Consider the following 23,790-nt stretch of genomic DNA (forward strand, 5'->3'; position numbering starts at 1 on the left):
GGCAGCAATGTCGCTCTACCCCGTGGCATCTCTATGGTGGAATCCCTATTCGCCTCGCCTTGGGAGTTAAAAGTGGGAGGTATCCTGCTTTAATTTAGTGAGGAATAATCACGAATAGTGAACCTCCTCCCGGCATTTTGAAAGACAATCAGAAACAGAAAAAGGCTTTTGTTCTTAGATTAGGAACTTACTTATGGGTTAAAAAAAAGAGAGCTGGCTGAGTTTGCTTAAAACATGCTGTCCCCCTGTCATATAAGCATATTGTATTCCTTATCTCTCTGTGTGTGATGCACATATATTTTAAACGGGAGCAAACAATATTACAAGTGCAATGTCCCTGTATTTGGCGCCCTTTAACAGCGCGATCCTATACAGCACATGTTACTCAAAGGGACTTGCTTTGTTTCAGGAGACTCACGGCGCATCCTGGTGCACGTTTTCAAAGAAGTCCTACTGAGTTTCTCCCAGAAAAGCGTGCATAGAATTGCAACCTTTATTTAATGTAATAGATCACTGAATATTACTTTGTTTTGTAAGTTGCTTATTTCAAGTCATAACTTTGACTTACTTGTATCGGGTCGGATTGTTAACAAGATGTGCGTTATGTGTTGTTGTTGTTGCTTCTTCAGCTTGTAAAGCCCCTTGATGGCGATTTTAACTGAATCTCATCTCGCCACATGCGAATCCTTTTCCCCATGGAAACGCGTTGAAGCCGAAAGCGTGACTGGATGTAGCTCGTGAGCATCCAAACGATAGCCAGTCCTAAAGCAAAGAATGGTCTCTCTTATTGTGAAGGAGAAAAACAAACGCACCGGCGTGAAACGTTTGGCAAAGGACTACATTTCCCAGCAGCCGCTTTAGGGTTGGCGCATGCCCCCGCGGGGCTAGAAGCCGTCTCCAGCTGGCCGAAGGCTCCCCCGCGCCCCGGTTCCCATTCATCAGTCCCGGAGCCGTGCACGACCTCGGGAGCCGCCGGCATGTCTTCTTCTGCAGCGGCGGAACCCGAGAGCAAAGCGCTGCCCATCGTCGTGAGGACGTACTTCTCCGAGGTCGTGGAAGACGACGGGAACTTCATCCAGGCAGTTTGCAGCCTGTGCAGGCACAAGAGGAAGACCATCCGAGGGCAGCACAAGGCGCCATCCAATTTCACCAAGCACGTGCAGGTACAGAATGGCAGCAAAGGGCCAATACGCATTCGCATGTTAGCCAGCCCGATTTGCAGATAGGTTTAAGATTAGCGATCCGGGGGCCCCGGGGGCACGACCGGCATGCAAACTCCCCGTGCAATCGTGCAAAGGGGCCGGCGGTTCAGGTGCTCCGTGTGCTTCTACGCGGCAGGGCGGCTTATTACGCTCAGGATCGCTGTGCCGTTATTAGCCACCCACCCGCGCGGTAGCATCTTGTTTCGGACCTCGATGTTGCCTGGTTCTAGTGCGCGCGCGTGTTCCAGCAACCTTGGCCTCCTCAATAGATCAGATTCAGGCCACGAGCCTCCTGCAGTTGCTAATCTCCACCCTTAGGGCTGGAACAGGGATGTGGCTCTCCAGGTGTTGTTGGTCTACTCTTTCATCTGCCCCAAGCCAACATGACCAGTGAGTGGTCAGGCATGGTGGGAGCTGTAATCCAGCAAGATCTGAAGAGCCACAAGTTTCCTACCCCCGGGCTAACTAAAGAGTACTCTGCATTGCAAGGAGTGCAGTTTGGACTCTTACATCACCTGATTCCACAAATTGTGGTTGACCTCTCCAGTCCTCAAGGATCCTAGTCTTGGACTGGAGAAGGGATAGCACGTCACGTTGGAGAACCACATCAAAATATTTTCAATGCATATTTTCATACAAATGCCAAAACTACAGCAGATAAATTTATTGCCTTTAGGATGATCTTACTTTAAAATAATAACCATGAAATAGGAGATGCTTAGAACATAAGAAGAATCTGCAGGGACAGGGAAGCTGTGGAACTCCAAGTGTTGTTGAACTATAGCTCCCATCATCCCTGACCATGATGGCTGAGGGTGATGGGAGTCCGACATCCTCTGGAGGGTCACCGGTCCCATCGGTGGCTCCAACCAAAGGTCCATAGGAAACCATCATTCTGTTTGGGAAGGCCTGCCGGGTGCTTCAGGAAAGGTCATAAGATGAGTGGGAAAGTACCCACCTCCAATTTTTTATGCCCAGCATTTGGTATTCAAAGATATACTGCCTCTGAATATGCTGGTTCTAATCGGTTGTCATAACTAAGAGACTTTGCAAAAAGCATTCCTTAAAATCAGAGGTATTATAAAAAGAATTTATTTTTACTTAAAATTAATTTTTAGCAAGGTTAGTGGATCCTTTTGCTTCTTTGCTTTTTCCGTTTAGCAATTTGGCAGCACTCCTGCAAATTTCTTTGTAAGGTTATGGAGACTGAATATTTTAAAATAAAAATAAAGGGGATGGATTCAGCTAATGAGTGGACATCCATGTAAGGACTTCTGCTAGTGCAGTGGCACTTTCCTCCCCACTGCAACCCCCATTGGCTTAGGTTGGGATTGGGAGAATCCCCAGAACAGCACATGGGGTGTGGTGGGAGGAGAGGGGAGCTGATTCCATCAAGCAAGCAGAAATGTTTGTGCTGATGAAGCAATCTCTTTAGTGCTATGTTGAATTCCTCCCAATATCTGTGAGATCCTGACTCCACAGGCCACTGAGCAATTCATCAGGTCTGTCAGTACTTTTGCATGTGACAAGCATTTTTCTATTTCTGTATGATTCCCACAATAATTTCTATATCCTATAGCACTGACTGAAATAGTTCTCCTCTGTTGTAGAGAATCCATGGAGAAAAATATCTGAAGCTGATGCACAAAAGGAAAAATATCCATTGCAAACAAAATGGTAGTGGCACGTTAAAGGTTTCTGAGAAAATTCCAAAATACTGTGAGCCTCATTGGGACCCTTACTCACAGTATCAGCTCTGTGATCGGTCTTTATCCAAAGAAAACCTGGATCAACTAATTCTCAATTTTCTCATCACTGATATGCTTCCCTTGTCGATTGTTGACGGAAGTGGCTTCCACAATTTGATTAAAGGGATTATTCCCAGTGCTGCTGTCACTTCTACAGAAACCTTACGGAACGACCTTGCAAGACAGTATGGCTTGGTTCTTGAAAAAATTAAAAGGAAATTGGACTCAGTTTCTTATGTTTGTACAACTGCAGATGTGTGGATGCATCAGGGGCAAAGTTATGTGGGTGTCACATGCCACTGGATCAATTCAGCTAACTTGACAAGAGAATCTGTTGCCTTAAGCTTCCGACGTTTTACTGGGCCATGTTCATACAGCAAGCTTGCTTCTGTGCTGACTGACATCCATTCTCAGTATGATTTGGACTCCACAAAAATAACACACATTGTCACGGACAACAGGAACCATTTCCAGAAAACCTTTCAGCTGTTCTCTGGATCCAAAGAGCAGCTGGAGGATAGCTTGGACCAGCAAGAGAAGAATGATGTGGAGAAGCAAGCAGATCCCCCAGGTGCTGATGCCTGTGTCAACGTGCGCATTTATGAAACCTTGTCAAGTGACACCATTGATTCTTCTGACCTCTTCTACCTGCCACCCCGTGTGGCCTGCTTTTCCTGCACACTCAGCTTTGTGGCTGCGACAGCTGCTTCCAGAGCGCTGGCCACCAACCCTCCATACAGGCACCTTTTCCAAAGCGTGGCAAGCAAATGCTGTGCTTTAAGGAATGTTTCCCAAGATAGCTTGAAAAATGCAGAGCTTGTTAATTACGCCCTCGGAAAGTCTCTCCCCAAACCGGCCTCCGTATGGAATTCTGAGTTTGACAGTTTTTGCCGCATATACGACATGCGTGGCACAGTGAATCTCATAATGGCCTGCCTCCAGCTTCCAAAATTTACCAACCTGGAGCTGGAGTTCTTAGGGGAATGGTTGGAGGTGATGTCTCCGATTGCTACAGCACTTGACAAACTTCAGACAGAAGAGGCCATCGAGTCTTTCTGCGGTGCTGTCCTGCCCATGGTGCTTGTGTTAAACAGCCGACTTGAGTCGGTGTCTCTAAAATACACCTCTTGCCTGGCAGATGCACTGAAGGGGGAGCTTCAGAAGCAGTTTGGGCACATGCTGACCTTTGACACAGCCGTAAATAGTAAAAATACAAAGGCACTAGTCATTGCTTCTGTGTCACATCCATTTTTTAAATTGCGTTGGCTGCAAAGTCAAGATGATAAGAAGATTGCTCAGGAGCTTTTCTTACGGGAGCTGCTCCGCTGTGACACTCTGTCGCCGAAGGCTGACAGTCAAGCAGCAGCAATGAAAGCTGCCGACGATTTTTATGGCTTTGATGATCAGGGGGTGGCGGCGGCGGCTGAGTCTGCATTAAGGAATATTGGGGTGCAGTTCCTCAACGATCCATCGCATGAGCTGAGGCAACTGAAAAGATACCCAGCCATCGCCAAGCTTTTTATCAAGTTCAACACCACTCTGCCAAATTCTGCTCCTGTAGAGAAACTGTTCTGCCACAATGGACAAATCCTGGGGCCCAAAATGGCCTCCCTTCAGGATGATGTGTTAGAGATGATGATGTTGTTGCAGAAAAATTCCCAGTTTCTTGTATGATATATGTCCATAGAGCAGTGGCCTAGAGTCAACATGGTGCCCTCCATATGTCGTTGGACGGCAACTCCCACAATCATCTCTAACCATTGGTCATACTGGCTGGAGCTGAAGGAGTCCCAACAATGTCTGGAGTGTCACAGGCCCCCATACCACTGCTCTGTATGCCAGTTTTCCCACATGTTCCACCTTCAGAAAAACTCTTTCCATGTTGCTCCTTCTGTTGAGGCACCAATGAAACTGCCACAACCTTCCTGTGCATTGCAGAGTGTTTTGGGGCATGTTCTAGGGCACATACTCAGGGATGGCTCAAGAAAGGTGCTGTCGTTGCTGCTGCTGCTGTTGCTGTATTAAGCAGCGTAGGTGTGATGGGATGCAGGGACTCACCAGTAACTTGCCAGTACCTTGCCCTTAAGTAGACCACAGTCCCTACCACCAAGCAACGACAGGGCAATGAATCCTGAGGAGGCTATGTTTGCTCTCCTTGCCTGGACGCTCCACTTGTGCTAGAAGGGGCATGGTAGCTCTCATTCACTTGCTTGATGGGAGAGAAGGAGTACCTGGAGTACCCAAAACCACAGGGAGAGGCAGTGGAAGGCCAAAGAACATGCTGGACTACCTAGGCATCTAAGAGGGCTCTCCACACAAATAAGGGTGGCTTGGCCCATACTCCCCTGCCAGATGCCATCTGAAATCTTCTGCAGTCTTGCCAAGTTTGCCCCAGACAGTTGCCCAGTGCACCTGCATGGTGAGGGTCAGACCTGTGTTCACTTAATTCATACGGAGCACTGGACAAGTTTGTTGGCTTTCATATAAACTTGGTTTGAAATTTGCTGCTTTCAACTGTATTCTTTTAATAAATACTTTACACTCTGTTTTATGTAAAGTGTCGCATTGATTAAGTGACATACATATTGTTAAAATAAAGGAAAACATTTCCATGGTCATGAACTGACAGTGCACCCCGAAGTCCCCTCTGACTGTATATTGCACAGGAAGATCATCAGCAATAAGGAAGTTACAGGTGGGTAGCCATGTTGGTCTGCCATAGTCGAAACAAAATAGAAAATTCTTTCCAGTAGCACCTTAGAGACCAACTGAGTTGGTTCTTGGTATGAAGAACACACATGCACACGAAAGCTCATACCAAGAACAAACTCAGTTGGTCTCTAAGGTGCTACTGGAAAGAATTTTCTATTTTGTTTCAGCAATAAGGAAGTTGCCTTTCACGGCAGCTTTTCCACCCTTCCTGATCTTACCAAGGACCCCTTCTGAGTGGAACTCAGAAGCTTGAGACTGTCATACAGGAGTCTGGGGGGGAATGAACGAATTCCTATGCCCCACAAATAACCCAGAGATGCATTTTAAATAAAAGGACACGTTCTACTCATGTAAAAACATGCTGATTCCCAGACCATCCGTGGGCCGGATTGAGAAGACGGTTGGGCCGCATCCAGCCCCCGGGCCTTAGGTTGTCTACCCCTGATACAGAATCTTGCCTAAGAAAGTGAGCTGGCAAATCCCCTGGTTCAAATCTTCCCTCAGTTAAGACCCCATTAGATTGCCTCAGGCAAGTCACTCTGGTAGCTCAGTTGAAGACTGCCTCTTTGCATGCAGAAGGACCCAGGTTCAATTCTTGGCCTCTCCAATTTAAAAAGCGCATTGAGTAGCAGTTACTTAATTGGAGCAGTATCCAACTAACTTGTTCCATAAGTGCAAAGATTTCACTTATCCTCTGGCACACATCTGCAGTAAAGAGGTAATAATGGTGGCCTACCTCACAGAACTGTTGTAAGGAGTATTGAGAGAATATATATCAAGAGCTTTCAACAGTTGGGTTAAGCACTCTATAAATGCTAGATATTATTGTTGGATGGTTTATATAATGTAGCAGACATGTCAGAATAACACCCACATTTTCATGGTTCGCTCTACTTTTTTTCTGTCAAAATGCGTTTATAACATTTAAATTTCAGAAAGCCACTATATATGATACTTTTTAAAAGTGCAAATGAAAAAACTGATCATTGAAATTCTTCATAACTCAATAAGCAACAGCCGAAAACCAAACTGTTTCATGTGGAGAAAGACTGTACTCAGAGCTGGCCCACCCATGAAGCAAGTTGAGGCGACTGCCTCAGGTGGCAGGATTCATCACCTGAATTAGCAGCAGATCCTAATGTTGATCTTCCTTCCCCCTCCCCTTGTTCCTGAGGGGGAGCAGGGCACCATTTTGTGGTGTGCCGCAGGTGCCAAAATGTCTTGGGCCGGCCCTGCCTATACTCAGTGAAAATCCTGCAGCATTGCACCTTCTAGCTAGGAAGTTTTGATTAAAACAATGTAAGGATGTTTAAGATTCTTTTGTGGTGTTTGCTTATCAGATTTTCCACAGAAATTGTAAATTTGGATTAAATGGAGAAATAACATGTGGTGGCATTTTGACAAGGGTGGTGTCTGAGTGCACAATAAACTGCTGTAGAAGCGCCCACAACGTGCTTCTTCAAGTATACATGGAACAGACTACTGAGGGCTGGGGTAGGTAAAAGTATATATAACTAGCATGTATGTACAGTATAACTAGCAGACCTAGAAGTTAACTGGCAACCATGAGTTTAAGCTGTCATGGTTCTTGGTGTCTGCCCCTCAACCCCCGCCATGTATATGATCTCGACCTGTTATCCTGGTATGTCCAACAAGCAGTAACACACATTGCATTGAAAATGCTTTTGCTTTCTCACATGTTGTGCTTGATACTTAATGAACTTTGATTAGTGCTGGTGAAGACATATTGCATAATGGATTGCCGTAGTATTACCACATCAGTTTTAAGCAAGTTGCCCCACACTTTCAGTGAATGTGATGACATTGTGGTTGGATGTATATTCAGCTGTTGCTGGATATAGTTTCACACATGGGCATAGCCAGGATTTTTGTTGGTGGGAGGCAGGCCTTTGTTGGGGGGGGGGCAGAACCTCAGTTAGCTATGTATTTTTATTTCATTGAATCAGAGAATCATAGAGTTGGAAGAGACCACAAGGGCCATCCAGTCCAACCCCCTGCCAAGCAGGAAACACCATCAAAGCATTCCTGACAGATGGCTGTCAAGCCTCCGCTTAAAGACCTCCAAAGAAGGAGACTCCACCACACTCCTTGGCAGCAAATTCCACTGTTGAACAGCCCTTACTGTCAGGAAGTTCTTCCTCATGTTTAGGTGGAATCTTCTTTAGGATTTATTTTTATTTGGGGGGACAGCTGCCCCTTCCTGCCCCCCTGGCTACGCCCATGGTTGCACTGACCATACATGGTTGTGATGACAAAACCAGGTGGAAGCACACTTTACTCTTCCATAAGCATGGTTTTATGAAAGCAAGTGTCTTTCTGACATTTATTTCTAAGGCACCTCTTGGTACACATTAGTGCTTAGAGCTGTGTCCTTTTTGCCTATGTGCTGAGTTGCTGTGTTCAAATGTCTATTGATTTTTTATTTCAGTGTGCTAATGTAGGCTACACGTGTTTGATTTTGAGACACTTGAGATAGGGGAATGTGCTAGGATGCCCTGGGGAACAGTGAAACCTGTGGGATTTCTGAAACAAAGAAATGTGGGGGCGGATGGAGATAGGAGTGTGGTGAGTAGTCAGTTGAACAAGAATTGCACTTGTTTTACTGGTTTGGGATCTGATCAGAGAGAGGGAGGAGAGAATGAATATGGGAATTCCTGTTTGAATTGCAAACTAGTTGCAATATAGGGCATGGGATAAGAAAGGCAAATCCTGCACCTTTCCAGACAAAAAATAATACTCGAAACTATTATTAAACTATATCCATTTTGTGCAGTATCCATCCTATCACCATTGATAGTTCGAGTTAATATGCTTGCAGGGATTATTGCTCTCTCTCTCCCTTTAGTAACAAGAAAGGGTAGTAGATGTACACCACTGTGCTAAAGGATAGGACTGCACATGTTTCAAGTGAAAAAATAATAAAATAAAAGTTTATTTAAATAAAATATTTAAATAGTTTTTCTAGATATTGCAACAGATCAACACAATATTGCCAAGCAATAGTGTTCACTATCTCTCCTGAACGAAGTGCGCAGAAGCTTTACATACATTAATTAGTGTGATGTATCTGTCCTTCCACCACAAACATGCCTTGATCATGAGAAGGAGGTGGCCCGCCCTGTGACTGCCATATGTTGTATCATAACATCATACAGTAAATAATGTTTGCTCTCTTGGTTGTTTAGATACGTGGCTAGTTTTTCTAGTAAAGTTACCAGTGCATACCGGTGTTCTAGGAATGATTTGTCTTTCCAAAATCCGACAATTACCATGCAGGCAGCAAGGTTCTGAAAACTTAAAAGTACAGAAATAAGGTGGGTCCTAAAAATATGCACCTCAAGTGGCAAAAGCCAGGGCAAAGTGGTGTCAACTTAATTTTGTTTAACTGTTTCTCTTGGCCAGCGTGGAGGAGAGATCCGGCACAAGGCAGAACCAGTGCAGAACCTGGTAGGTTGGTATGGGCGAAGCCTGACAAATAATAGAGCAGTCTGGCATAATTTTGAGCTTACTGGTTTATCAGGCTCATTTAACTGGTATGTCATGATGCAAATACTGGCAAGCAGCAACCATTTGGTTCCTTTTTAACATATCTAGGTCTGGTTCATACATTTGGAAACCTGTTTGACCACCTTAAGGAAAGGAAGCACCCAGGAGACTCATGGTCCAGGCCAGGGAGAATCAAGTGGCACCAGTCGCCTCTACTGACACCTTAATGTGGCAGCTACACAAGCCACATGATCTATGTATATCTCGGGCCAAACTAGGCATGATTCACACCAGGGGTAAGTCATGGAGTTCTGTAAGCATATTTCCACAGAAGCCCCATCACATTGAAATGCACTCAGTATATGTGTGGAATATATTAGCCATGCCAGCCACCTGCCCCTCATTGGCACGCAAACGCAGCACCCAAATGGGCTGATTTGTGGGGTACCCCGAGATGGGAGCCCATGAGTGGGTGCCCTACGAGGACGGGGAGTGGGGGGGGGAGGCAGGCAGAAAGAAGCCAGCCTCCTTTGTCCGTTTTATCCCTCTTAAAAAAGTTCTGCCCCGTTTCCTGAGGAACTTCCTCCACAAAGCGGCTTAGTTTTATTTAAAACAGAAGAGTTGCACACAACGCAATGACCAATATAGGCCAGGCGTGTTCGCAAGGGAGGCCCCCTCCCTCGAAAGCGGGCTCGGGGAGAGGTGGCGACTGGCAAGGGGGCCAAGAGCTCCCTTCTCCCGCCCAGCTGCGCCTCCGCCCTCCTCGGAGCCCGCCGGCTAGACCCGGGAGCGGGGCGGACTCGGAGGAGGCTCGCTCCCCGAGCGGCGCCTCCTTCAAGCGCGGGACTTGACTGTCCCGCCCGCTCCGTCTGGCTGTTCTGCTGTTGCCGCTCGACGGGCGGACGGAGGGGCAACGGCGCAAGGAACCGGGCACGGCGCTTTCCAGCCCGCCGCGATGCGGGTGAGAGAGGAGCGAGGCGAGGCCGTGTGGTCGGAGGGCGGGGAAGTGGGGGGGGGCTGGGGGGCGACTGAAGGGCAAATGCGGGAAACAGCCGGCCTAAGTTGCAAGGCAGGAACGGGCGCAGCGGGAGTAGCAGCAGCCGCTCCATCGGATCCGCCCTTCCCTTTTTGCGTTGACCGTGGCGGACGCGCGCCCATATGTTCGGCTGCTGGATGGCTCCTCAGCGGAGTGTCTCAGGATCGGGAGCACCCCGGCCCTTCCCGACAAATTAAAGGACAGCCCGAGACTGGGGAGGAAACTTCCTGTTCCTTGGAAATAGACACCGCATGCAGTTCTAACAGGTTAACTTGGAATTAACCCGTTTCCGGATAAGCAGGGTTGAGTGCATCAGAGCTCTCTGCCAGGCACACACCAGATCTGATTACTGATGCGGATGATGATGATGATTGAGCAGGAAGGTTGTTCTGTCAATAGATTTTGGTACCTACCTTGCACATCGCATGAATCAGGAGTAGTGGCTGGACTCAAACTCCCATCAGCCGTAGCCAACCTAGCCAACACACACCTGCCATAAACAACCGTGCAGATCTGGTTTAACTGAGAAAAATAATTTACACACAGTGGGTTCCACACCTGTTATTAATTTATGCAAATTAAAGCTTTTTCTGGTACAGTCAAACCAATTGGAAGCCGCACCTCGGTTGTTTAACATTTCGGAAGCCAAACGGGCTTCCAGAATGGGTTACGTTTGACAACCAAGGTCTGGCTGTACTAATAATTCTGCATGACATTATAACAGCTAGGAATACAGACAACTGGGTTTCTGTGTTTTTGCTTATTGCAGTAATTCTTACTCTGCATTTTGGTCCACACAATTACAGGCTGGTCCTTCTGATGTCGCAGCACACACACACTGGGCACCCACAGTTCAGCTTGTGGTCTACTAGGGACGCAGGTGGCACTGTGGTCTAAACCATTGAGCCTCTTGGGCTTGCCAATCAGAAGGTCAGCGGTTCAAATCCACGCAACGGAGTGAGCTCCCGTTGCTTGGTCCCAGCTCCTACCAACCTAGCAGTTTGAAAGCACGCCAAAAAAAATAAAATGCAAATAGATAAATAAGTACCGCTCCGGGGGGAAGGTAAACGGCGTTTCTGTGTGCCGCTGTGGTTTTGGTGTTCCATTGCACCAGAAGCGGCTTAGTCATGCTGGCCACATCACCTGGAAAAACTGAAGACAAACCCCGGCTCCCTCAGCCTGGACTTAACTGTCAGGGGTCCTTTACCTTTACCTTTTTGTGGTCTACTAAGACAAGCCAGGTGTCCTCCATCTTATATTTGTACTGCTGGTTCTTACTGCCTAAGTGTAGAACCTTACATTTGTCCCTACTGAAATTCATTTTGTTGGTTTGGGCCCAGTTTTCCAATCTGTTAAGGTCCTCTTGAATCCTAATTACCGGTATGTCTTCTGTAGCATTAGACACCCTCCCAGTTTGTTGTCATCTGCAAATATGATGAGCATCCCCTCAGTTCCTTCATGCAAGTTGTTTTTAAAGACAGTGAACAACAACAGGCCCACGACAAAACCCTGCGGTACCCCACTTGTCACTCCCCCCCCCCGAACTACAATTCCCATAATCTCCAGTCATTGGTTATGCTTGCTGGGGCTGATGAAAGTTGTAGTTTAACAGCATCTGGAGTGCCAAAGTTTCCCCACCCCAGTTGTAGACATCATGAAAGAGGAACTTAGATGTGCAGTTGCTGCTCTGGGCAGCACCCACGCAACAAGTGTGGTACTCCTGTGGTCAGACTTAGGACTGAGGAGATCCGAGTTCAAATCCCCACTCAGCCATGAAGCTTGCTGGGTGCCTATGGGGCAGTTAGGGGCAGTTAGTATCTCTCAGTCAAACCTATCTCATCAAGTTGTTGTATAGATAAAATGGGGGAAAGAAGATGAGAGAACCATAGACTAACCTGAGCAATTTAGATATCAATGTAATAATACTGTCCAAATGTAATGTCTAATTTAACCCTTAATGCAACTTGTGAAAATGCTGTTGGTCTATTCTTGGTCTGTATGAATACCTTTCATATTTCTTTGCTTGGCACTGGAGAATGAGACATTAAAAACTGAATGTATGATATCTTCTGTAAAAGCTGGGTCACTGGAAAGAAAGATAAGAGTGTGAGAAGCCTCTGTGGGCCAGTGTGGCATAGTGATTAGAGGTCCTAGGAGTCCTAGGAGGAGGAGTCTGTTGGCATAAGAATCATGAACTAACACGCTGCTGCTTTCTGCTCTTTAGTTTGTGTTGGTCTTTATTTAGTAGCACTCATCTCTATATTTAGACTCGTCCCAGAAGATTCATGAGTGGCCACTATTGTAGGACTGATTACCTCTACAGGCTCCCAGCCATTGCCACCTCCTCCATCGGCCTGCTTTTCCGTCTTTCTCTGATTCACTTTTATCTTGCACAGAATCCATCTGTAGAAGGAACCTGACTGGATTCCCAAGGATGGAGCCCTCCTGCTTTCTGCGCTTCCTGCCACTCTTGTTGCTGTGCCCAGCAGGAGCCCCCTTCCGGATCTGTGCCTTCAACACTCAGCGCTTTGCCCAAGGGAAGGCAAGCAAGGCCAGCGTCATGGACACACTTGTCAAGGTGGGGACTTCAAGGGAACCCCTGGCGGGTGCCCTGATTCTTCTGGATGCATGTACTGTAGCTTCTGTGGGTTGAATTCCTTCTTTAAACAGGATTTGCTCACATGAACACCGTGTATTGACAAGTTCTAATGAGTGTGGAAGGAGTAGGAAGGACAGGTTAGGAAGAGAAGCCACTAAAGTTAGGTGTAGGAATGGATCTGCTATGAAACCAATGAAGCTTAAGCTTCAGAGCACCTATAATTCCAGAGGAGCCCCAGAAGTGACTTTAGTCTACAATGCTTTAAAAAATTGGGTCCAGTAGACCCAATTTGAGTTGCATGACTCAAATTGATTAATTTTTTGTTGTATATATTTCGATAATCCCGAAGTTTTTGAGTAAAGCTGCTGTAAAAGTGTGGCAATCTGTTGTGGAACAACCCCACCGAAGAAGATAACAGTGGTTGGTTACCCAGACCTTTTTGCTGGTTGTGAATGGGCCCCCATGGCTGTTCAGGTTTCAGGGCCCCCAAAACTGTCTGTCACTGGTTAGGAGCTCCAGGGGAGAGCCAAAGTTCAGTGGTAAGAACACATGCTTTGCAGGCAGAAGGCTCACCTTTAAATGTGAACTGAATCAGAATTCTCCCCCATTCCCTGGGTACAGCCCAGACACAGATTTGCCACCTTGTTTAGGACTAATATGTTGGAGTCCAACAACATTTGGGCTCTCTACCCCTGATATACAGGCTAATGTGTCTTCGTCCCCCGTCCCCCCACAGATCCTCTCTCGTTGTGATATCGCTGTCCTACAAGAGGTGATGGATGCAAAGGGGAAAGCAGTTCCTGCCTTGGTAGCTGCCCTGAATCGGTGAGTGTGAGTAATATGGGAGAAATCCAACCAGAGGGAGAGGAATCCATGAAGAGATAGTGGAGCAGGAGACAACAGGGCCTTTGGAATGAATATGGATTGGGAAAGAGAAATGAATGGGAGGAAAGCCGGACAATTGCATGATGGGAGCAGAGCTGGCCCATATATTTTGGTGCTTGAGGTGGAAAAACCCTTCCCCCTAAATTGTGTCGGGCATAATTCCCCAGGCTGTTCTGCATGAGTCTCATAGGAATGAGAGTGAAATCTGTGCAAAATTAGCAATACCATTTATTTCAATGAGGCATGTGCAGGAAAATTGCCAATGTGCTGTGCTTCGTCTTATGGCAGGACTGTGTCAGAATGGGGAGGAATGTTGGATATGGTGATGGGGTGTGTGTGTATGTGTGTGTGTGTGTGTGTGTGTGTAAACTAACCCCCAGAGCCAGGCAGTCAACAGAATACAGTACAGTGGTACCTCTGATTACAAACTTAATTTGTTCTGGAGGTCCGTTCTTAACCTGAAACCGTTCTTAACCTGAGGTACCACTTTAGGTAATGGGGCCTCCTGCTGCCACCCCGCTGCTGGTGCGCGATTTCTGTTCTCATCCTGAGGTAAAGTTCTTAACCCGAGGTACTACTTCCAGGTTAGCGGAGTCTGTAACCCGAGGTGTTTGTAACCCGAGGTTCCACTGTATCAGCTAAGGAGCCCCACTGGGTTCATAGCTCTGAGGCTCGTGCTGGTAGTCAGGGGAACTATTGAACCCAACGCCAGCCAGCAGAAGCTCACTGAACCTGATGCACAGCACCAGGGCACATAAAACCAGCACCAGGACTCTCACAGGTGCCTTCCTGTGGGCCCAAAAAACAGAGTGCATCGCACAGTACCTCACCAGTCCACAGCCCAGGGAATGCATCAGGTGGGAGGCTATGGAACATGGGAGCGTGCTTGTCTTCAGAGGGGAGGATTGGCCCTTTAAGAGGGTCTTCTTTTCCATAAGGGGGCAGAGCCTAGGAGAGATGGACTAGACAGAAGACAGGTTCACTTCCAGCCTTTGTTGGAACAAGTTGCTTCCTAGAAGCTCTCCTTGGTGTTGCCCTGCTCCAAACTATGATGTGGTGAGAATAGTAAGTGCCTACCTTTTCTCATGGAAGGTAAGGCTTTCAGTGGCTACAAGCCATGGTAGCTATGTTCTTCCTCCATGGCTGGAGGCAGCAGTTTTTTTCCTGAATACCAGCTGCAGGAAGCCACAGGTTCTGCTTCTGGACTTCCCATAGGCATCTGGTTGGTCATTGTGGGGAAAGGATGCTAGACTAGACGGGCCTTTGACCTGATCCAGCTTGGTTCTTGTGTTCTCCCCTTCCAGTAGCTCCTGGAGTATCAAGGGACTGAGGTCCAAGAGTTGACACATACCTTAGGTGGTTGTAGAGGAGCAAGTCACACAGGCTAGTTGTTCTCCACAGCAGCACAGTGACCATACTGAGGGAGAACACTGGCTCTGGGAGCTTTATTGTTTGCAGCAGCAAAGGATTGGTTCTCCTGAATCACCCTACTCCCAGAACCAAGAGGATTCTGGACTGTAATGATGGTGTCCTGGCCTGAACTGCCTGAAGCTCCCTCGTCTGACCTGGGTGGTGCAGGAAGCGAGTGTCTGACTTACAAAACTCCCACATTTGACCCCCACATTGTCTTATAGTAGGGCTGGAGAACCTGTGGTCCTCCAGAAGTTGTTGGAATTAACTCCCATCAGCCCCAATCAACAAAGGCCAATGATCAGGGATGGTAGTTGTAGTTCAGTAACTGGAGGAACACAGGTTTTCCATTCCTACTTTACAGTGAGACATTTTCTCTATTGATCCACTCACTGGCTGAAGTGCTTTTTATATATCCACATTTATTTTCAATGCAACTGAATACTCTTTTCCTGTCAGGTATCATAGTTCTAGTCCCTATACCTACCTCACCAGCCCTCTGCTGGGCCGGAACAACTACCAAGAGCGCTATGTATTCATATACAGGTGAGTGTCATGAGTGTGAGTGTGCATTTAGATGATGATGGTGATGAATTAATGTTTATATAGTGATTTTTAGTACATATGATAGAGCTTTTAACTACATTATCTCAGATATCCTTTACAATGCTATAAGATATGGAGAAAATAATACTGACCTGTAAGGTCCTTGGATGGTTGCTCATGAGAAATCAGGCAAAACTCCAGCCGTTTCTTTAGTAGTTTTATTGTGCATACAGTACTATGTACAGTGCAGAGTTTAAAAGTTCATGTCTGTATTAACCGCCTGCAGAATCCGGGAGTGGCCCCTTCCGGTTCTGACCCCAACAGAAGAGTTTCAGTATATGAAATCTCCGCCTCCCCTCTTTTCATTTCACCCCTCTGCATAATTGGGGCGACGGAAATAGCGTGTCTCCCTCCTCGCCCGCTGAGCAAGAGGAGAGCAGGGTCTCTCCAACATCCCCAAGAGCCTCGGCTCTCCAGCTTCTGAGCTGCCTGCCCCTCCCCACTGGAGACCTCGCTGCTCCCTCCACTGGACAGGTGGGGCTGAGGCTCTCTGTAGCATCCTGCTGAGCCGGGGACAGTTCCCTGACATGACCTATTACAAATGTGAGATTGGAGGCTGATAGAATAAAAGCTTGGGGTATGTCACACTTTTACATTGTGTCTTACTCCCCATCTTCAGAGGATGAGGCTGTGGGTTCAGAGGAGATACCAGACTGCCCTGGAAGCTCTGGCTCAAGAGGAGCCTGTTTTTGCCAGCACCTTTCTTGCCATTATTGCCTTGTTCTACTGTGACTTACCATACCTTCCTTTGCTTTGCCACAGCCTGGACTTTGCTTTATCTTGCCTTGCTTTGCTTGACTCTGTGCTGCTTTGGCCGAACCCCGGACTTTGCCCTGCTCTGCTGGACCTTGAACTCTTGTCCTGCTTCTGCCAGAACTTTCATGCTGCTGTGGCCATCACTCGGAACAGAACCAGGTTATTTGAGGGAGTGCCTTCTCCTGTACAAACCACCCAGGTCACTGTGGTCTGTGGATGGGGCTTTCGTGAATGTGCCACATTTTTAAAATGCAGAAATAATGAGACCCTTTTATTGTGAGAAAAAAGCAATTGTTGGTGCTCTGCATCAATTTCCTGCCCCACATATTGTCCTTAATTGTAATCCCCGCAGATGCAAGGAGTCAAGTTTCTCTCTTAGCAAATATCCACTGCTTATTTCATCCTTATTAGCTAGACCACAGATAATGTGAAATAAATTGTTCTTTTTGTTGCTCACACAGCACTGTCTCTGTACAGTAGGTGCAATCTAGCCTTCAGCTTCACCCTGGGCGCTTCCAAACTGTTGTTGGGTAGGATTCAATCACATATCGGCCACTTCAAGTTGCACAGTTGCCGTTGATTGGAAAGTGTTGTACAACAAACCCACATTCCTAAAATATTTGACTCTGTGATCAGAAAACTGATATGGAAATGTACTGGAAAGTGTGCTTTAACACAATGTCATCTAATCTCCCTGTAAACAAATCAGGCTCAATTTAAAGGTCATTTGGAAGCAGCCCATGTGTTATCCCTGCTGCAAGCCTGTGTTAGGAGCCTTGCTGGCGGGTGGTGGTAACTACTACTACTACTACTGCTACTACTACTAATATTTATATTTATATGAGTACCTACTGAGACAATCCACACAAATAAAATTGTATCATAATGAATTATTGTGAAAACAAGAAATAATAATAATTTATTTATACCCTGCCCATCTGGCTGGGTTTCCCCAGCCACTCTGGACAGCTCCCAACCGAATATTAAAAACACAATACAGCATTAAGCATTAAAAACTTCCCTAAACAGGGCTGCCTTCAGATGTCTCTTAAAAGTCAGATAGTTGTTTATTTCCTTGACATCTGAGGGGAGGGCGTTCCACAGGGCGGGTGCCATTACCGAGAAGGCCCTCTGCCTTGCTCCCTGTAACTTCACTTCTCGCAGTGAGGGAACTGCCAGAAGGCCCTCAGAGCTGGACCTCGCGCGGGGTGTGTGTGTGGCCAAATGGCCAAATGTCTTTGCTCAGGGCACCACATTATTAAAGTCCACCCCTGTATACTTTCACCTCTTCCCTGGGACCAGAGTCTGCATTTTTTCTGTGTTCTCCCCTTCCCTCAGGGAACAGAAGACTCGGGTGCTGGACTCCTATTCCTATGAGGACAGTCATCCAGACCGGCCTGATGTCTTTGCTCGCGAGCCCTTCATTGCCCGCTTCAGCATTCCAAACAAAAGTAAGGGGCCCAGGACATCTTTCTGCATGTGGGAGAGTGGGGAGCTTGAACTTCGAGAGGGTGATATCTGGGTTTGAAGACTGAAAAAAATGTTGTTTTATGGAAAGTAGAAGAGTTGGATGCTATTCTGGAGCAAGAGTTTTGCATAAGTCTATGAAGCTGATTAGGTGCAGACTCAGAAGTCTTTCTTCTTTTTTTCTTTATTTCCTCTCTTTTAGTTTTTAATATTAAAAATGCTTGGTATTTGATGTTAACTTTGGTGTATTATTTTTCTCTTTTTTCCAAGCTTTAATAAAAAAACATAATAATAAAAAGAGGGCTGAGTTATTAGGAGACTCCTATTCCCCTTACAGAGCTACAGTGTTCAGAGTTCCCTGGAAAAAGAAGTGTGCATGCACACGAAAGCTCATACCAGGAACAAACTCAGTTGGTCTCTAAGGTGCTACTAGAAAGAATTTTCGATTTTGTTTTCACTCTGAGAATTGTAGCTCTGCAAGGATAATAGGGGGGGGGGTCTCCTTTCAGCACCCTTAGCAGATTACAGTTCCCAGGATGATGGCGGGGGGGGGGGGGAGTTTGAAAGCCATGACTATTTAAAGTGGCATGATACTGCTTTAAACCTATAGTGTAGATGCAGTCTAAGAGACCACTTACTTTCCTCCTGCATTTTCTCAGATCATCCAAGCTAACATCTATTGACAGTAGCATTCATACAGCACGACTAGTTTGAACATAATAGAAAACCATGGGTTTTTGTTATGTGAACAAGCTGCAGCAAACCTTGTTTTTGTGTACTCCAGAGTAGGAAATCAGAAGTATCCAAACAAATCATAGTTCCTGTGATGTATGAACTCAGGGAAATGTGATTTCTTCAAATTATGTTTAGTGAGAACAAGCCAGAATCAAAATGGTGGTTTCAGATCTTGTTTTGTTTTCAAACCATAGGGGCTATATTGAGTTGGAATTCCAAGTTGCCTAGATTACTCTGTACCTTGTGGTTACCGTTTTCTCCATTTCCATTCTCGAGAACTCAAGGAGCTGGTGTTGATCCCACAGCACACAATGCCCAAGGCAGCTGAAACTGAAATAGATGCTCTCTATGATGTTTTCCTGAGTGTGAAGGAACGCTGGGGCACAGAGGTAAGGGATGGGGACTTGCAAGGGAGCTGAGGTTTAAGAGAATGCCAGGGGAATTGCTGTCTCACCGTGCATCTACATGTGAAATTTTTCTGTTGCTTCACTGCTGCAGCTACTACTGACCATGTCCAGCCATTGTAATGTTTGCAATCTTGTTGACCATTGGTAGATATTATGGACTGTCTGGAAGCAGAGGAGTCGTAGGAGGCACCAGCTTGGGAACCCCAAGGGGAAGAAGGCTCAGAGCCAGGGGAGTGGGATGACGATTAGGGGTCAGAGGGAGCAGTCTGGGAGGTCACAGGGTTTAGTGAGCAGGAAGAGGCTGTGGCAGAGAGCAGTCCAGAATCAGAGGTATGAGTGGAAGTTGGGGAGTGGGGAGAGGCAGAGTTCAGGCAGGCTGCTGAAGAAGCCAAGGAGTTCCCCCCTCAAACTACAACCAGCCCCCCTTTCCCCTGGGAAAAAGGGCAGAGCAAAGACAGACAAGGGAAAGAAGTATCAGATTGCTTGGGAAAGATGGGGGAGGGAGGAGAGACTTAGAGAGCAGTGGGAAGGCAGGGATCTTCAGTCCTCACAACTGCCCCATTTGGGCAAGACCTAGTTGGAAGAATTGCTGTGCTCATTAGGCCTGAGGTGTTTTGTTTCTTTGAATAAAGAGTTAACTTCAATGACATCTTGTAAGTTATTGCTGACTGGCAAACGGCTTCCACCTTGACAGTAGATTCTGCCATATTGGAAATATGTCTGGATGAAGCCTGTGATGCCACCACAACCAATACAGCTTGCTTCTGAGACAGAGCACTAGGCAAGTTTTCTGATGTTGAGCCAAGTATATGGGATGGCACATATTGGAGAAGCTGGTCCTTTAGGTAACCAGGCCCCAGGCGGTTAGGTTTCCTGTCCTGTTCCTTGAAATAAAAAGTTCCTCTCCCCTAATTTGAAGGTTGAGAACCTGGCAACTGCTTATTTTCCAACCAGCGTCTCTTTTCTGCTCTCACTAATCCTGTTGCTCACTTAATGAATCTCGGCAAGCTGATTTTTTCTCTTTCTTATTCCTCCCCAGGACATGATTTTCTTGGGTGATTTCAATGCAGACTGTGGCTATGTGGCAAAGAAACGCTGGGGACAAATCCGCCTACGCCAAGACCCTGGCTTTCATTGGCTCATCGGTGACAATGCCGACACCACCGTTCGGGACACAACCCACTGTGCCTATGACAGGTGAGATCCTGGAACCAGCCTTACTGGTCAGGTGATGAATTGCATGATCCACTCTACTTTAACCCATGCCCCACTCTTCCTTACACCTAAACAGGATTGTGGTGCATGGAGAACGCTGCCTGGCTGCTGTGGTGCCTGGATCTGCTCAGCCATTCAACTTTGCCAAAGAATTTGGGCTCTCAGAAGCAGAGGTAGTTGGAAATTCCTGTTGGGAGAGGGAAATTGCTTGCTAATAAGCACATAGTACTGTATGTTTCCACATGCACTGGGCTGGTGACATGTTGGGACAGCCCCATGTTCATCTGAGGAGCTCAAGGGGCCATATACAGGTGAAACTCGAAAAATTAGAATATCATGGAAAGGTTCATTTCTTTCAGTAATTCAACTTAAAAGGTGAAACTAATATATGAGATAGACTCATGACATGCAAAGCAAGATGTGTCAAGCCTTTGTTTGTTATAATTGTGATGATTATGGCGTACAGCTGATGAGAACCCCAAATTAACAATCTCAACTTTGGGGTTTTCATCAGCTGTACGCCATAATCATCACAATTATAACAAACAAAGGCTTGACATGTCTCGCTTTGCATGTCATGAGTCTATCTCATATATTAAACTCCAGTAGCTAATGAAAACAATTGCTTACATAAATGGACTTTTCCATGATATTCTAATTTTTCGAGTTTCACCTGTATAGTTCTCCCTCTCAATCCCCTCAACATCCCTGTGAGGTCGGTTAGGCTAAGAGGCAGTGACTGACCCAGGGTCACCCAGTGAGTTTCATGGCCAAGTGGGGATTTGAACCCTGGTCTCCCAGCTCCTCGTCCGACCCTCCGTACACCACCACACCATACTAGCTATTAGTTGCTCCTCCCACTTCTGCTTCTGTCCCCACCCAGCAGCCCTCAAGCTGAAGAAGGTTCCCCACTCCTGATATAGAGGGTTGCAGGGTTGCCCATGCCTGCATTAAAGCACTGGAATCTGCTATGGAAAGGAACCCTTTTTTTGTACAGGGAATAGAACCCAGATCTCTTGTTTCCCAGCTCCTCATTTTCTCTTTATCTGCTGTTTCAGGCTTTGGAGATCAGCGACCATTATCCTGTAGAGGTGGAACTGAACAGAGCCCATTGGAGATGCCAGCAAGCCAGTCCAGCTGGCCTTGTGCTGCTGGCCTTAGTCATGCTGGCTGGCTCAGGATATGGCATCTGAAGCTGTTATGATACCAGGGGTCCAAATGCTGGTGGCTGCCTTGACCCTACAGTGACAGAAGTGTAGAACTGCCAAGAGGATTCCCTTTTTTTACATGAAGATGGATGGCTTGCCTGGGGTCAACCATGGAGTGAGCTTTGATGTGGGACTTACACAGTTCACACTTGGTCAGCCAGCATATTAGATTTTTGTTGCCCCTGCAGTCTAGTACAAGCAGATTTTAAACACTGAAGGAAGCAATATATTGATGCAGTCGGAGCACCCTCTGCAGCAGAAGGGAGCGTGGATCTTTCAGCACAACAGGACCACTTATAGGAAGGTGAATTCTCAGTGAGAGATTTTACTCTCTTGGGATCCATGATCACTGCAGATGGTGACAGCAGTCACGAACTTAAAAGATGCCTGCTTCTTGGGAGGAAAACAATGACAAACCTAGACAGCATCTTAAAAAGCAGAGACATCACCTTGCCAACAAAGGTCCATATAGTTAAAGCTATCGTTTTCCCAGTAGTGATGTATGGAAGTGAGAGCTGGACCATAAAGAAGACTGGCAACTGCACCAAAGAAGATTTGCATGGATTTCCAGTCACCCTCATTCTCTTGAAGAGTCCAGGCTTCCCAGGACCAGATCTGGTTACTGTTTCAGGCTGCTTCAGACATTCGCAAAAAGGGAATCAGCTGGAAGTCTGTGTCACTGCTCAGTTACAATCAAAGAATTGGAATGGACCTTGAAAAGGGCCAACGAATCATCTGACCTTTTGCCAGAAGGACCTATCTCTACACACAGTACAGACATGGGACTGTACCATTCTGGACTACAGGTGGGGTTCATTGAAACTGAATGCTGCTCTGTGTCAAAAACTGTCTCTCTGTGAAAAGCTGGCATATCAGAAGGAGGCCCCATCTGCACCATTTAAAGCAGGATCATAGCACCTTAATCAGCCATGGTTCCCCCCAAAGCATCCTAAGGAGAGTATTAAGTTAAGGGTGTTGAGAGTTGCTAGGAAGCTACAATTCCCAGAGTTCCCTGGGCAGAGGGATTGACTGTTAAACTACATTACTCTGAAAATTGTAGCTCTGGAAGGAGAATTCTCAGCACCCTTAAGAAACTGGAGCTCCCAGGATTATTTGAGGGAAGCCACAGTTGTTTCAAGTGGAACGATACTACTTTAAATGGGTAGTGCAGCCAGAGCCAGAAGCTGCTATCATTCTCCCTGTTGTGTTGATTCCCAGGGTGCAGGAAGGGCTTTTTTTTTTAGGAGGTGGAGCCTACCTGCATTTTGAAGTAGCACAATCCCAATAAAGCTTCACAGAGGACTTTTTCCACATGAGTAAATCTCAATACCCAACCTAAAAAAAAGTTCCAAGCAGAGGCATAGGAAGGGGGGGCGGTGGGGGCAGACCACCCCGTGTTCCATCACTGGGGGGTGACATTTGGCGCGCCGCCCGCCCACGACTCCCAAGCCTACCCTAGCCAATCGTGGTAAGGGGGGAGCTGCACTGCTTTTCCGGGGGCATTCCCCCCTCCCCCCTTCGTTTGGGAGTCATGGGCGGGCGACGTGCTGAATGTCCACCATGGACAGCTTGCTCCACCCCCATGAGTGGTTCGCTCTGCCCCTAGCTGCAGGACATGCGCACCGCTCTGGGCACCCTCCACGCCACACCCTCCTCGAGAGCGCACCCGCCCTGGGCAGCGCAGGCATATGCTCCGCCGCTGCTTCCAAGCCACAAAACATACAGCAGAACTTCGGCACCTTTCTAATCCTCCTCCTACTGCTGAAGTGCTCTTTAGGAAGTGCAGCCTAGATCTACCTCTCAGTCGTTTAAATAATTTACCGCTTGTACTTCTTCCTCACCCACAATTGATAGGGTGATCTGTCAGCAGGTGAGCGTGCTCACTGATCAGGCTTTTCCCTCCCTGACTTTTTAAAAAAATAAAAACAGGTCATATGTCCTATTCTTCCTGAAAAACAGGGCAGCCTAGGTGAAAGAGAAAATGGTAAAGGACATACAAAGAGGAACCGTGTTCTCAGAATGGGAAGTGGCACTGAAACTTCTTGCCATTTTTGACTCAGGGAACATTCTCCTAGGCAACAATATGACAAAGCTCTGAAGCTCTCTCTCTCTCTCTCTCTCTCTCTCTCTCTCTCTCTCTCTCTCTCTCTCTCTCTCTCTCTCGTGTGTGTGTGTGTGAGAGAGAGAGAGAGAGTGCATTGTTTGTGTAATCTCATCCTCTTACACTTAGGAATCAGTAGGTGCCTATTTTCTCTTGTATAAAGAGGTGCACAGTAACATAGCAAGATGATTTAATG

The 23,790-nt window shown here is 46.8% G+C and overlaps 1 protein-coding gene across 4 annotated transcripts; it reads left to right on the forward strand.

The window, feature by feature from the left end:
* The first annotated feature begins 706 nt into the window (after window positions 1-706).
* Window positions 707-21,855, forward strand: DNASE1L1 (deoxyribonuclease 1 like 1). 4 transcript variants are annotated; one of them, XM_033172734.1, is made up of 10 exons: window positions 1,086-1,163; window positions 12,602-12,783; window positions 13,541-13,629; window positions 15,559-15,645; window positions 16,468-16,620; window positions 17,800-17,912; window positions 18,940-19,052; window positions 20,110-20,267; window positions 20,362-20,458; window positions 21,344-21,855. In XM_033172734.1, the coding sequence occupies exons 2-10, from the start codon at window positions 12,640-12,642 to the stop codon at window positions 21,476-21,478; spliced, it is 1,089 nt and encodes a 362-aa protein (XP_033028625.1). In that variant the 5' UTR covers window positions 1,086-1,163; window positions 12,602-12,639; the 3' UTR covers window positions 21,479-21,855. The 4 variants fall into 4 exon arrangements, with proteins under 4 accessions (XP_033028623.1, XP_033028625.1, XP_033028624.1 ...); XM_033172733.1 differs by lacking the exon at window positions 1,086-1,163 and adding an exon at window positions 9,989-10,130; XM_033172735.1 differs by lacking the exons at window positions 1,086-1,163; window positions 16,468-16,620 and adding an exon at window positions 9,989-10,130 and having other exon boundaries at window positions 21,344-21,853.
* The last annotated feature ends 1,935 nt before the right edge of the window (window positions 21,856-23,790 follow it).

The sequence above is a fragment of the Lacerta agilis genome, chromosome 16, assembly GCF_009819535.1.
Source record: "Lacerta agilis isolate rLacAgi1 chromosome 16, rLacAgi1.pri, whole genome shotgun sequence".
NCBI classification, from domain to species: domain Eukaryota; kingdom Metazoa; phylum Chordata; class Lepidosauria; order Squamata; family Lacertidae; genus Lacerta; species Lacerta agilis.

Excerpts from the sequence above, each read along its gene's own strand:
- DNASE1L1 (XM_033172732.1), top strand. The coding sequence starts at position 978 with ATGTCTTCTTCTGCAGCGGCGGAACCCGAGAGCAAAGCGCTGCCCATC. Across the intron at positions 1,164-2,812 it reads ATTTCACCAAGCACGTGCAG|AGAATCCATGGAGAAAAATA; the intron begins GTACAGAATGGC and ends CCTCTGTTGTAG.